Source organism: Typopeltis vanoorti, chromosome 4 (genome assembly GCF_054136105.1).
Source record: "Typopeltis vanoorti isolate ZY-2024b chromosome 4, IOZ_Tvanoo_1.0, whole genome shotgun sequence".
Lineage (NCBI taxonomy): Eukaryota > Metazoa > Arthropoda > Arachnida > Uropygi > Thelyphonidae > Typopeltis > Typopeltis vanoorti.
This window is the reverse complement of record NC_143552.1, coordinates 126,186,961-126,202,087: the sequence shown is the minus strand read 5'-3', so window position 1 is coordinate 126,202,087 and position 15,127 is coordinate 126,186,961. Positions and strand designations below refer to the sequence as shown.

Sequence of the window (15,127 nt, the reverse complement as noted above, 5' to 3'; positions counted from 1 at the left end):
CCTGTTTCTGTATCCTACTTCTTAACAATTTCTAGTACATTCAGCACAACTGCAGATATACAGATTGGTCTATAATTTGTAGCCACAGCCTTTTCACCACCTTTATACAGTGGAACAATTTTACCTTCTTTCCACTCTCTTGGAACCTGTGTTGTTGCAAGGCTCTTAATAGGCAGGCATGCCAATGATACTGCCAATTCCATGGAACATTCCTTTAAGGCATATGGTGATCTGTCATCAAATCCTATCACCTTATTGATATCAAGATTATTTATTTCTTCAAATACCTGCTGCTCACTTACAATTAAGCCATCATCTCCTGTGTTCTCTACACTTATGTTTCTCATGATTTCATCCTGATGAGGATGAAACACCGTTATAAATTGATCGCTGAATACCTCAGAATTATCATCTGTAGCAGTTACTATTCTACCATTTTCATCCATTAACATCACCTTACCATGATCGTTCTTCCTTCTACTTGCCACATATCTAAAAACTCTCTAGGGTTTATCTTTGCCTGATTTGCCAATTTCTACTCATACTACACTTTTGTTGTCCTTACTAATTGAGTCACTCTCCTGGCTTGTTCTTTATACTTCTCATGTAACTGATCATTACTATTATTCATCTTATACTGCCTTCAAAGTGCCTTCTTCTTCCAGATTTCATGCTAAAGCCTCTCATTCATCCATTTTACACCTACCTTATTCAGCCTTTGGAATATATTCACATATTGATACTGTTATATATTTCTTTGTCAGTTCCCAAGCAACATTTATTTCTTTACTGCTCAACTCCTCATTCCATGCTATAGCTCCAAGCTGTCTCCTAAGGTTGTCATAATCACCAGATTAAACCAATATGAAACCAAAAATGTAATGCCTCATACAGAAGAGGAAGAAATATGTCTTGATGTTTTAAAAGAAGTTCAGCATATGCAATGGATAACATTAGTTGAAAGACACCAGGTGATGATGATTTTTCAATAGGAATTCTGAAAGTAGGTGGTGAAATTGTCATGACTAAGGTAAGTAAAATTTTTACATTCTGTCTTAGACAGAAGAAAATACCAAAGAGTTGGAATAATGCTATTCTTATTATAGTTTTTTTTAAAAGGGAGAGAGATATTACAACAGCCTATTAAAAGATACAAATGGCAATGGTCAGGTCATACTTCAAGAAGTAACACTCAAAAATGGACAAAGCTGATATCTGGATTGTATCCCAAAGATGGAAAGAGAGCTACAGGAAGATCAACGAAGAAGGTGAAAGGATGAGCTTAAAGAGGTGATTGGAACTCGGTGCATAAAAAAGCTCAAGATAGGACTAAAGGAAGAACTTTGATGGAGGCCTTTCATCCAGCAGCAAACAGAAAATGGCTGATCAATTTACAGTTATTAAATAAAAATTATTATTATTAATTATTAAGATAAAAATATTGAATAAAAGTTATTGTAACTTGTGGCAATATTTCAAGTGCTTTCTACATCTCTCTCTCTCTCTCTCTCTCTCTCTCTCTTCCCCTTTCTTGTTATAAGAAAATGGAAATTACAACTAGTTTCAATCCTGTTACTCACTCATTGATTAAGCTGTTACTCACTCTTTGATTAAGCTGTTTCTTATATGTGAATGGAACTTTTTTTTTTTTTTTTTTTGAAATAACATACTGAGTCAGTGAATAAATTTGTTCTTTGTGTTTTACTGGCACACGGATGACTAAGGATATATTGCATTCTGTCAATGGTTCAAGGTAATACATAAGGTAAAATAAACATGTTTTAAAAATACTAAAATTAACACAAAGAAAAATCAGCAAGTATAAGAAATAGATAAATGAACAATTCACATACAGATATAAAAATAAATAAATTTCTAACCAGGTGTAATTATACAAATTAATTTTCTGTAAAAATTTCAAAATTGCATATCAGAACCAGAGGCAATCAGCTCGGGTACTAAACTGGTGAAAGTACTATACATGACTCCTGAATAAAGTGATGGTTCTCAACCAGAATATGACATATGGCCAGACAAATGTTATGGTGCTCACACACACGGAAAAGTCATTAGCCTTCAATAACAAAAAATGTATAAAATAACTGAGCTATTCAAAACTTAGCAAGAAAAACTCTCTCTCTCTCATTCTTGTCAGGAGTGAACTTCCAATGTTTATTATCAGTATAATTTCATGTGACTTGTTTATCTTTCTGTGATGATTACTATTGGTAAATTCAACTTTGTTGGAAGTTTTTCTACTTGATTATACTATAAATTAAAGATGCCAAAAAATTATATTCTTGGTTTAATCCTTTATCCAAGTGTAAGCAAGTTTGACTAAACAAACTAAACTTTGTTTGCTTACACTTGGATAAAGGATTAAACCAAGAATATAATTTCTTGGCATCTTTAATTTATAATATAGTCAAGTGGAAAAACTTCAAACAACTATTTCTAATCCAGATTATTTTAATAATAAGGTGTGACACCCTTTGGCGACTCACATAGGTAAATATGACTTCTCCATTACTTCCACCACCTCTGGGTCTGGCTCCCACTGATGAGACCTTAATAAAGGTTGAAACTGGGCTGGGTAGTGACCCTTCTCATAATGCATAGCATTATACATGTCTACAAAGATATGTGCTTTGTATTATGGGATACTAAGGTAAATGATGCAAAGTCACTTGCTTCTATATATGAGTTGCCCTATCCTGAAAATACTTCAGATGCAAACTTTGATCACTTGCACTTGGATAAAGGATTAAAGCAAGAATATAATTTCTTGGCATCTTTAATTTATAAATTCAACTTTCTTTTATAGGTTTTCTTCTGTAGTCTGTATAGGAGAATGACACAGTAACTTGAGAAAATCTCAGCTGACAGTAATGCATTTACAGTTACATTTCCTGTGAGTTTAATGTTGTTTGGAATTCACACAAACAAATGAAGTTTTTTTTTTTTTATTTGGTAAAATAATTGTTGTAATTGAGATAGTACCAGATGCAGATTATAAAACAAGGGTTGTTAAAGAGTTCAAAGTATGGGTGTATATTTTTGGCTGCATTTCTCATTTGTGTTCTAGTGCAAGCTTTATGGCATCTAGCTGCAGTACATTCACTGCATTCCTGTGTGATATGATTGGAAACAACATGGCTGTTAGCAGGAGCAAGGGAATGGGATAAATAAGCATGTGTATGCTTAAGGTGCACAAAAATGGGAGAGAGAGAGAGATCAAATGATGCTGAATGTAGTTTCTCAGGTCTCAAATCTGATTGGGACAGCCATTAACAAACATAAGCAATACCATGGGCTGAAGGGAATATTGCAATTCATGTATGCTAATGCTAGAAGGCATAAGAAAGAGTTTTTTGGGGGTACTAGTTAGTTTGCCTATCCAAAAATTAGTTATTAACAAGATCTTGTTGATAGAAGAGAACAGAGTTCCAGGAAAAGAATATAAGGGATAATGTATTTTTAGGGTTGAGAGAAAGAAAAGCAGAGTGGTAATGATGTGAAGGCAAGTGATGACAACAGAAAAATTGCAACCAACAAAAGCAGATGTTCAGAAGGTAAGTAAGTACTCTGGAAGTCAAAAAGGCAATAGAAAGTGATGGGATTTTGTCATGTAAGAAATTGTGCTAAGAAATTGATAGTTCGATTGATCTGGCTGTTTGGCTAAGGAGAAAGATTCCCAGTTAGTGGGATGAGAGTAAGTTAGTGTCATTGCATAAATATGGTGGTATAATGGTAATGTTAGAATATAGATGAGTTTATATTTCTTTTGTAGTTGTTAAGATTTTGGAAAAATTAGTGAGAGAGAGAGTGTATAAAAAAAACTGGGAAGATAAGGGGAATGTTATCTGCGAAGTAAGTATGGATCTGTTAAGGGGTGTTCTTGTTTCACTAATCTGACTACCTTTTATAATAGTGTGACAAGAACAGTTTATGATGGGAAGGAATGTATTGCCTTTTTATTTTATTTATTATTATTTTTTTTGCAAAGATATTTGACATGGTTCACATGGTAAACTGTTATTTAGATTATAGCATATACTGCTGAATCCAATGCCAGTGCCAGTACCCAATCCACTTCACTAATATTATATTAGTGAAGTGGATTGGGTACTGGCTGTCTAATTGATAATTATTAGGATATCGTTCATCTGAGATATAAAGAGTACTGATTCCATTGTATAAAACTTGGATCAGACAACATTTGGATTATTGTGCTCAAATCTGGTTATCTGGATTTGAAAGGGATAAAATAAACCTTAGAGAGGGTACAGAGGCAAATAATTAAAATTATATCAGGGCTGTACTATATTAGTTATGAGAAGAGACAGAGGGCATGCAAACTGCAAAGTTTGGTGGAAGGATGAAGCAGTGATGTGATGTAAGTGAGACATAAACTAGTAACAATCTTGTAGTTGGATTGATACTAAAGAAATGATCCTTCCTATGGTAGAACAAGGGATCATCCCTACAAGCTGCAAATGGAATTGGTGAGAAGAGGGCAAGAAATGGCTTTTTGCACAGAGGTAGTTAAGCTATGAAATACACTGCCTGACAATGTATTTACTGAAGGCATATGTAGTAAATGAATTTAAGGAATAGTATGAAAGAATGTGTATTGTCTAAGATGAGCCTCCTGCAGTGAGTCCTGTAACTCCATAGAGATTCTAAGTAGTAATAATAATAATAATAAAGGACCATAAAAAACAAACACAAGTAACAAACTGACTTTTAGAAAATTCATGACTTTCTAATATTACTATGTTTAAATTTAATTTCATGTAGAAAATCAGAATAGGAAAAGAGAAGTATATAAAAAAAACATACTTCACGAATTTCTCTTGAATTTAAGCTGGATTCTTCATTTGTAAATTTTAATCTGGATTCCAACGATTCTAACCGTTCCAACAAGGAAAATTTTAAGGTATTTCCTAATATAAAAATATAAAGTATTATTAGACTGGAAAAAAGCAAATTAAACTATTTCATTACATATACATAAAACTGAAATGACATGCTTAAACAAAATTCTGAATAACTATGAGAGATTTCAACCTGTGTACTTCTTCTTCCCATATTCCACAATAGGACTGTTGAGTAGATATCAGGAAATATTCCTCACAGAAATCTTCCACTCATGTCAATGTGTGAAAGCTAAATGTCAATCCTCAATTGACATTTAGCTTTCAGCTTTGTAACTGAAGAACTTGTCCAGTTTTTTTTTTTAATATATATATATATATATATATATATATTGTCTATCCAGTTTATTCCAGGTCTGCCTCTTTTTCAAGTTCCAGGAATAAGTTCTTCAAGAACTGTTATTGGGAAACCATTAGATCTGCTGATATGACCAAGCTAGATGAATTGTTTCCTTCAAATCTTTGTTATCTCTTGGACTAGTGAAAGAACTGATTCTTTGTTTACTTCAAAATTTGTATGGCATCTTTAGCAATGGGCAACTATAATACCTCATTTCAAATGCCAGCAATCTCATTTCATCTTCCTTTAAGAGAGTCCAAGTTTCACTTCCATATAGAAATACACTTCCATATAGAAATACTGAATTAACTAGTGTGTCATTAAGTATAATCTGTTTGTAATGTACACTTACTATCTGTCCATAGCAGTTTTAGTTTTTGGAGTGCTGTTGTTGCTTTTGCAATTTTTGTTCTAATATCCTGTCTTGATTTTCCATCTTTATTAAAGCTGTTGCCTATATTTTAAATTGATCAACTTCTTCAACTTATGGATGGTTAACCCATCTATTTTAAGAGTTTGTGCACTTCTTCTTCTTATGGCTCTACACCCAAATCAAGGATTTGTTGTCTCCAACTCTCTCTGTCCAGAACTTTACTTCTCCAGTTTGGACACTGTAGTATGATGTTGCTATCTTCACTAATCATGTCTATCCATCTTGTTCTAGGTTTTCTTTTTGGTCTTTTACCAATAATTTTACTATTGATTGTCTTCATAAGAATACTGTCATTTTCCATACAAAAACATATCTTGCCCACTGCAACTTTTTGAACTTGATTACAAAGGATATTGTGGGTTCATTATAAAGTTGATATAACTCATGGTTGTATCTGATTCTCCAGAGACAATTATCATTCACTGGTCCAAATATTTCTTTAAAGATTTTCCTTTCAAAAGCTGAAATCAAATTCTGCATTCTTGCCACTCTTAAAGTATGTGTAATATTACCCTACTATTCAACAGTATCTAGTTGACACACATAAATCTAAAAATCAAGTTCATCCAAAAGTGCAACAACAAAGTTTTGATTTGATAATAAAAATTTCTAATTTTTACAAAGTTCTATAATCTCTACCTCCATTCTTCTCAATAATAATAATAATTATTATTATTACATGACACCTCCAAGGACTCCTTTCCTTTAGTTATATGTGATCGGCATTCATTTTACACAAATTATGGACTCTACAACTGTGCTATAAATAATTATTTTAATTTCCCAATGTTTCGACCTTCATGTTAAGGTCATTATCTGGAGTATACACACACACACACACACACACATATATATATATATATATGTATATTATTATTATTATTGTTGTTGTTCCGGGAAACTCCAAGGAGTCGACAGACTCATCGAGGGAGGCCCTAACATCATGTCAAGAACAACTATTCAACATTCACACAGTATCTATCATACCTTGCCTTGAACTCATTCACGGACGTAGCACCCACAACAGACTCTGGAAGCTTATTCCACTCATTTACCACTCTCCAAGTAAAGAACCTAGCTCTAACACCCTTGTCAACCACGCTCTTGCCCAGCTTCCATGCATGGTCCCTAGTCCTCCCACCACCAGTCATATTTTCAAAAATATCTTCTGGATCAATCTTATAAAAACCCTTCAGTAATTTGAATGTCTCAATCATATCACCCCTCCTTCGCCTATCGTCCAATTTCTGCAACCCACAAATCTTCAACCTATTCTCATAAGGTTCATTCCACAGACCTGCTATCATCTTGGTCACTCGTCTCTGGACCCTCTCCACTTCCTCCCCATCACGAAGAAACTCTGGTGCCCATAGCTGGGCACAGAAGTCCAGATGGGGTCTTATCAAGGCTCGATACAGAGGAACAACAACTTGTTTGCCTCTGCATGTTAAAGTATTTTTCAGAAGCCAAGTGATTTGGTGAGCTGTTTTAGTTACTTTTGCAATGTGCCCCCTAAACTTCAACTCCCTATCCACCAACACTCCCAAATCCTTGGCCTCATCAATCTCCTGGAGTATGGTTCCACCAATGCAATATACTGCTGCTATTCTTTTCACCCCAAAGTGGATAACCTTACACTTTGCCACATTAAATTGACATCCATTTTTCCTAGCCTAGTCCTCCAAACTATCCAAATCATCCTGTAAAATTTTGACATCCTGTGCACTCACAATTGCTCTACCCAACTTTGCATCATCAGCAAACAAGTGAACACTTCCTCTCAGATCCTTTCCAATATCACTGATGAACAAATTGAAAAGCAGTGGTCCAAGAACACAGCCCTGTGGCACTCCACTAGTCACAAGACGTCTTTTAGACTCCACTCCTGAATAAACCACTCTTTGATATCTCTCCTTCAACCACCCTCCTATCCATCTCACCAACCCTATATCTATACCCATCTGCTCCAGTTTACTGATTAGGGTTCCATGTGGTATCCTATCAAAGGCCTTGGCAAGGTCCAGTAGTATCACTGTAAACCCATTACCCGTATCCAGTTCAGCCGTCACTGTGCTATAAAACGTGAGCAAGTTACTGAGGCATGATCTACCCTTCACAAAACCATGTTGTCCCCCATACAATATCCCATTTTCATCTATCCAATCCTGTATTCTTTTCTTGACTAATTTCTTTAAGACCTTGACAATGATTCCTGATATGCTAATCGGTCGGTAATTTACAACAGCAGTTTTGGAACCACCTTTATGCAGTGGAACTATTTTCCCCTCTTTCCACCCGCTCGGGACTAACCCAGACCCGAGACTCAAATTAAACAAAATGGTCAAGGGTACTGACAATTCTTTAGCTGCTTCTCGTACAACACGAGCTGGTATACCATCCAATCCCACAGATGTATTGACATTGAAGTTATGCAATAGACTACTCACCTCCACTTCATTAACCACAATTCCCGTATAATTTACTGGTTTATTCGTTTCTGCAATGTCACCACCTGGATGATATACTTTTGCAAAGTGCTCACTCAGTAACTCAACTATCTCAACTGATTCAGTTACCTCCCTACCATCGGCATTCTTTAAAATCAATCTGCCATGTACATTTTTCCTTTTACTTGCTACATATCTAAAAAACTTTAGGATTCCCTTTAGCCTGCATGGCCAATGTTCTTTCATAATCCTTTTTTGCTTTTCTTACCACACTCGTCACCCTTCTGGCCTGCACTTTATACCGTTCATGTGCCTGCCGGTCACCCTTCTCCTTAAATTCCCTCCATAGTTGTTTCTTTTTTTGCAGCTCAAGCTTAATGGTGTTATTCATCCATTTAACCCCTACTTGATTTATTATTCGGACTCTAGGTATACAGTCAGCCATTGCTTCATGCAAGCACTTCTTAACTACCTCCCATGCACTATCAACTTCTAGTCCTTGCAGTTGTACATGCCATGGCACTGAATCAATCAAACTCCTAAGCTTGTCATACTTTCCAGCCCGATAATTCCACATGTATATATATACACACAGAGACAAGCTAAATTACATTTCGCATAGGATGCTGAAGAGATGATTTGATCAACGGTTATTCTACTGGCCTGACCTCTAGTGAAAATAAAATAAAATTACAATAAAATGAAATAAAATAAAATAAATTAACTATATTAAAGCTATTTCTATTTAAGACAACATCAGAGAAACATTCTTTCATATAGATAGTTTTGTTACAGTGAAAGTTATTTTCACTGTAACAAAACTATAATATCGAAAATTATAATTTTCAATATTCTTTTTGAATAATCCAAATTAAATCGATTTGTAAGCCATAAAAACTGACAAATTCGAGGAAATTAATGGAAAATTCTCTGAAAAAGATGATTTGCCTGTTGAAGATTTATTAGTTCAAGATTGAAATGGTAGTGTGAACATCTTTAGACTCATCTGGACAAAGAAGATGATATCCAATAATTGGACCAAGGGAATGATTGTCCCAATATTTAAAGGTGGGAGTGAAGTAACTATAAAGGAATAACATTGTGTCATTGTGCAAATATTTACAAATGGGCAACTACAACAAGAATAAGCATAAAATAGACAAAGATCTAAGAGAAGAACAGTTAGGTTTTAGAAAAGGAAGATCAACTGTTGATGTGACTTTTGGTATAATAGAAATGGAGAGATCCTGGGAATCTGGAAGAAGCCAATTTATGACTTTTCTGAATTTGGAAAAAGCCTTTCATTTGATCCAATTGGAAACAGTCTGGGAAAAATAATTATGATCAGGGGCTACAAAAATCCACTTGCCATAGGTAAGTCAACATTTTCAGCCTCATTCTTAAAACAACTCATGCATTGTTAAGTTATTTGATCATGGGTAGCTGCCAATGAATTCATTAGAGAAGTTTTATTTCCACAGAGTTCAAAATAAAACTTCTGGGTCTGAAATCCTTAATTTGAACACTATGGTGTTCTCTTTTAAAGAATCACTGACACAGTTGCAATTTTAGTTGCTGGTTATCTCTATATCAGCCAATCATCTTCACTTTCTTCCCTCCTTTTATCTTCTTTAAGTTTCAGAACTTTATTTTTCTGTCTATATGAAAGACTGTTTTTATTTTATTTTTTTGTGGTAATTAAGAAATCAACCTACCATAACTTAAATGCCCCTCCTCAACAGTTGTATTGAAGTCAATGTCATACCATAACAGTTCATAATTTTTAAACATTTTTCTTTCTATATGAAAGACTTTATAAATATCTGCTTTTGAGTTCCAAAAATCTCCTTATTTCTCTCACAGCAATATTATTGGGTTCTTTTTACTCCACACATACTCCACTACATGAGACACTTCTGATTTTCATTTCAGTCATGAAACGATAAAAATGAGCTGCTATTATGTGTTATAGTTATGGTTCTTTACTTGAAAACAGTAAATCTCACACACATGAAGTGATTGAGAAAATATGAAAGTTTTTCATATATATGCATTTATTGCAGTTATCATTTCCAACAAATATTAATCAAATCAATGCATTCATTTAGTTCAATATTAAATTTACAATACATATGCATGACATGTAATAAACAATCTATCATATTGAAAGAAAAGAATACTTTTCTTTCAATATAATTTCATCAACAAAGTAAACCGATAACTAGAAACACAAAAATTAAAATTGGCACAATCTAATTAAATACTGCAGCACACGCATATATTCTTATTCTTCAAATACCTCTACCTCTTATACAGATGCACAATTGTAATACGGTATTGTCCTAAGCTGATTTTACAGTTCACAACATGAATTAGCTTAGTGTTAAATGCATGGAAATTTTTTGACACATTGCAGATTCTTTGTAATACTGTTATTTAAAAAATACAATTATCTTGAAAAGATAAGTCAAAGACTGGATTGTGTGAACAAGTGCATCTTTCACGATGCACTCATTCACACAATCAAGTGCTACCTACTTTCTTGATTTCATGAATTTTTTATTATTTATCTTACTTGTTAAATTATCGCACATGGATAATTTATATAAATTCATTTATATAAATGAATAATTTATATATATAATAAAGAGCAAAATTTATTATGAACAATGAATGAAAGAAAACAAACTGAGTTGTAATGAGTTGTGCTGTGGCATATATTTTAAACCTACCTTAAAGGAAAGCCTATTTCTGTATAACTTTGTGTAATATATAGCGAGAATTAAAGAACGTATGAGTCTGTTCTGTCAACATAACATTTTTTTAAACATCACTTATAACAATATTTACGAGGGTGGGCTGTAAAGTTCTCGGCCTCTACCATAGATGGAAACACTATTGGCAAGGATTTTTTTTTTCTAAGTTGGTACATCTGGCATAAGCATCCATGTGAAATTGCAAGTCATTCTATCAAATAGTTTGTTTAATACAGCTGTCTGAAGCAAAAGTGTTGTCTGTATCCCTTGAAATGGATAAAATTAAGTATCATGGGTTATAAAATTCTTCGTGAAAAAAGATTTAATGGCAAAAGAAATTCATTCAAAGTTCATAAAAGTTTATGGGCTCTCTTCTCCTTCATTTTCAACAACTAAGATATGGGCTGCCAAGTTTAAACGTGGCCGTACCATCCTTGAAGATGTTTCACGTGAAGTGAAACATCTTCAAGGCTGAAGATGTAATAATTGATCAAGTGCACGATATGGTATTGGATTACCGGCGAATCGAAGTGCGTGAAATTGCTGAGAATACAGTCATTTCAAAAGAATGTTATATTTTGCATGAAGAATTGCAAATGAAAACGCTCTGCACAATATGGGTGCCAAGCTTACTCACAGCAGATCAAAAAGGCACTCGTATGAAAATCTCTGAACAGTGCTTGGAGCATTTTAACAAGAATAAAACTGATTTTGTGCATCGATTTATTACTATGGATGAGACCTAAATTCACCATTACACACCAGAATCCAAACAGCAATCAAAACAGTGGACAAAAGCCAGTTGTTCAGCATCAAAGAAGACAAAGACAGTTCCATCAGCAGGAAAGGTCATGGCATCAGTGTTTCGAGATGCTAAAGGCATTTTGTTTATTAATTATCTTGAAAAGAGTAAAACAATAACTGCAGAATATTATTCAGATCTTTTAACCAGACTAGACAAAAAAATTTGTGAGAAAAGACTCAGTTTGCAGGGGAAAAAAACATCTTTCATCAGGACAATGCACTTACCCATAAAGATGTTTTGGCAATGGGAAAATTAAGGGATCTGCACTATGAATTGTTGGAACATCCATCCTATTCCCCAGATTTGGCTCCCTCTGACTTATCTCTTCCCAAAACTAAAACTCTTCCTTGCTGACCAGCAAGGAAGAGTTTTAGTTTTGGGAAGAGATAAGTCAGAGGTAGTTTTTTTTCTTTGAATGAAGGGGTGATTGCAGGTAGAGAGGTATTTCGCAGATCTTACTGAGAACCACTACAGGGATGGGATAATGGCGCTGGAATAAATGTATTAGTCTTACGGGAGATTATGTTGAAAAATAAAAATAATTTTGAAATTATAAATTCATTTTTTCATGGCCGAGAACTTTTCAGACCATCCTCGTATATAAAGTAGACTGATACGAGCCTCTGTATCTCAGTCAGTATAGATGAAGTCCTTTGGTCAGAAATACCTGGGCTCAATTCCTGTCCATGACATGAGGAACCTTTATCAGGTCTTTTCGACTAAAGGTGAATTAGCTGGTCTCATATGGAGGTAGAGGATTTTACAACCCCCCGCGGCGCCACTGCCGCCACCAAGAAACTCAGGGTTTATCAACTCTCTTAACAGGCAAACTGACCCTGTGAACACATGTCTACAGTCCTAAAACTTAGAGCAAGGATGGCAACGGGAAACCACCCTGTTTCATAATCATCATCACCAAATTCCTGCCATGTACCCTCAAGGGGTGTACAGGATATGATAGTACTACATGAAAAAAATTACATCATTATTAATTTCCTATCTACAATTTTCCTCCAAATCAGTCTGTTACTTGTCAAGACTCCAACATTATCAGATCGTATATTTCTATCGTCTAAAGCACTTTGTACCGTATCAATCCACCTATATCTTGGTCTTCCTTTGGGTCGTTTTGCTGCCAACCTGGCAGAGAACACCTGTTTTGCTAATCTTTCCTTGCCCATTCTGTTTAAGTGACCATACCACCTGAGATTAGCTCTGCTAACACATTCCTAGATGCTGACAATGTCAAGTTCTTTCCTAATATCCTCGTTTTTAATATGATATTGCCATTGATGACATCTGTTCACGCCTATAATCTTTCTCAGGACTCTCATATTTGTGGTCTCTAGTCTTTGGTCAAGTGTTTTACTTCTAACCCAGCTCTCAGATCCATAAGTTAAAACTGGTTTGAACACTGTCTTGTATACAGCTAATTTAGTGTTCCAACTAATTTCTCTCTTATTCCATATGAATTTATTCAATTGACTTCCCACCATACCAGCTTTGCTGATTCTGTTGTCTATTTCTATATTTAATTTACCATCTTCAGTAAAAATCGTGCCTAAATAGCTGAAATGTTTTACTTGTTCCACAGGTTCTCCATTCACAACACAGTTGACATTTTCAATGATTCTGCCTATTTTCATTGTCTTTTTTGTCTTTTTATTGCTGACCTTCATACCATATCTATTACAACAGCTATTCAATTTAGTCAGAAAATCTTGCAGACTTGTAGCAGATTTATTTAGAAGTATAACATCGTCTGCATAAAGCAAAGAGCTGACATTAACATCTCCAATTTTGATATCATGTTTAATACCACTTTCCTTCATAATGTGATCCATATAGATAATGAATAACAGAGGGGATAATGTACATCCTTGTCTCACACCAGATTTAACATTAAACCATCTTCCTGTACTTCCTTCAATTCTAACTGCTGACTTACAACTCAAATAAAGACTAAGTATTGCTTGATATAATGCCCCATTGACACCATATAACTGCAGCGTATTGAATAGCTTCTCTCTTGGCACCTTGTCATATGCCTTTTCCAAATCGACAAAACTTAAATACAGATCTTTGTTATATTCCCATGCTTTCTCGACTATTTGTCGTAAAGTGAAGATCTGATCCTGACAGCCTCTATTTGGCCTGAATCCAGCTTGTTCTTCACCAAGCTTTTCTTCCACAATTCTTCTCAACCGTTTCTCAAGTATACTTGCATAGATCTTGCCAGGAACACTCAGTAGGGAAATACCTCTGTAATTCTCATATTCAGTTTTATTTCCCTTTTTATATATGGGTACTATGAGAGCACTACTCCAATCATCGGGAATTCGTCCCTCTGTCCAGGCTTTCTGAACTATGCAGTGCAGCCACTGTAAGACTCTTATACCTCCATACTTCAGCATTTCTTGTCGAATATCATCTACTCCTGCTGCCTTTCCACATTTCAAGCCTTTGATGGCTTTTTCTACTTCAAGTATGGATATGTATTCCTGACTGCATGCCTGGTCAGTGTTTTTTACCACTGTGCTGTCATCACTGCTTGTTTCATTTAGCAGTTTTTCAAAGTAATTACTCCATACTTCAAGGATGTCTTTTTCTCCCGTTCTCATGTCACCTTTATCATCTCTAATTCCTTTTACAGCACTCTTTCCTCCATTCTTAAGCTTCTTCAACAACCTCCAGAATATTTTGCCGCCTTCTTGATATTTATTTTCTATATTCTTGCCAAAGTCCTCCCATGACTTTTGTTTAGCTAGTTTTACACAGTGTTTAGCATTCTTGCATTTGTCTCTATATTCTCTAAGAGCACAAGCTGACTTATTTGACAGGAACTTTTGATATGCTTTCTTCTTTTCCTTCACTGCCTCTTTAAATTCCTGTGTCCACCAGGGAGTTCTGATTTTTTTATCCTTACAGACAACCTCACCACATGCCTCTCTGGCAGAATCAATCAATGTTTTCTTCAGAGTTTGCCACTGAATCTCCAAGGTTTGATTCCAGTTCTCAAACTCTTTCATTTTTTCTTCAATAATCTTTGTGTATTTTAGTCTACAGTTCACATCTGAGAGCTGCTCAATTTTTATTCGCTTTAAAACTTTCTTACATGTTATTCTTTTCAATATTAAATTCAATTTTATCCTGCTCAAGACTAAATAGTGATCACTTCCAATTTCAAATCCTCTGTACACTCTGGTGTCCTGCACCAGGGAGAAAACATCACTATCAACAATAACATAGTCAATGAGACTTTTCTTATTCCTAGCCTCTTCTCTCCATGTGAATTTGTGCACATTTTTATGTTGGAACATGGTGTTAGTAATAACCAGTCCATGTCCTGAGCAGAAATCCAACAGATATTTGCCATTACTATTAGTTTTGCTCTTTTCTCCAAATTTTC

At 34.8% G+C, this 15,127-nt stretch overlaps 1 protein-coding gene across 3 annotated transcripts in view; it reads right to left on the bottom strand.

Annotated features, from left to right (window-relative positions):
• LOC150107659 (calmodulin-binding transcription activator 2-like) overlaps window positions 1-15,127 on the bottom strand; it is a 790,456-nt gene that overhangs the window by 187,353 nt on the left and 587,976 nt on the right. For all 3 annotated transcript variants that reach the window (XM_090391992.1, XM_090391993.1, XM_090391994.1), the window contains one exon: window positions 4,843-4,946. In XM_090391992.1, the coding sequence (XP_090248118.1) occupies window positions 4,843-4,946 (104 nt within the window). The remainder of the gene's footprint in view (window positions 1-4,842; window positions 4,947-15,127) is intronic.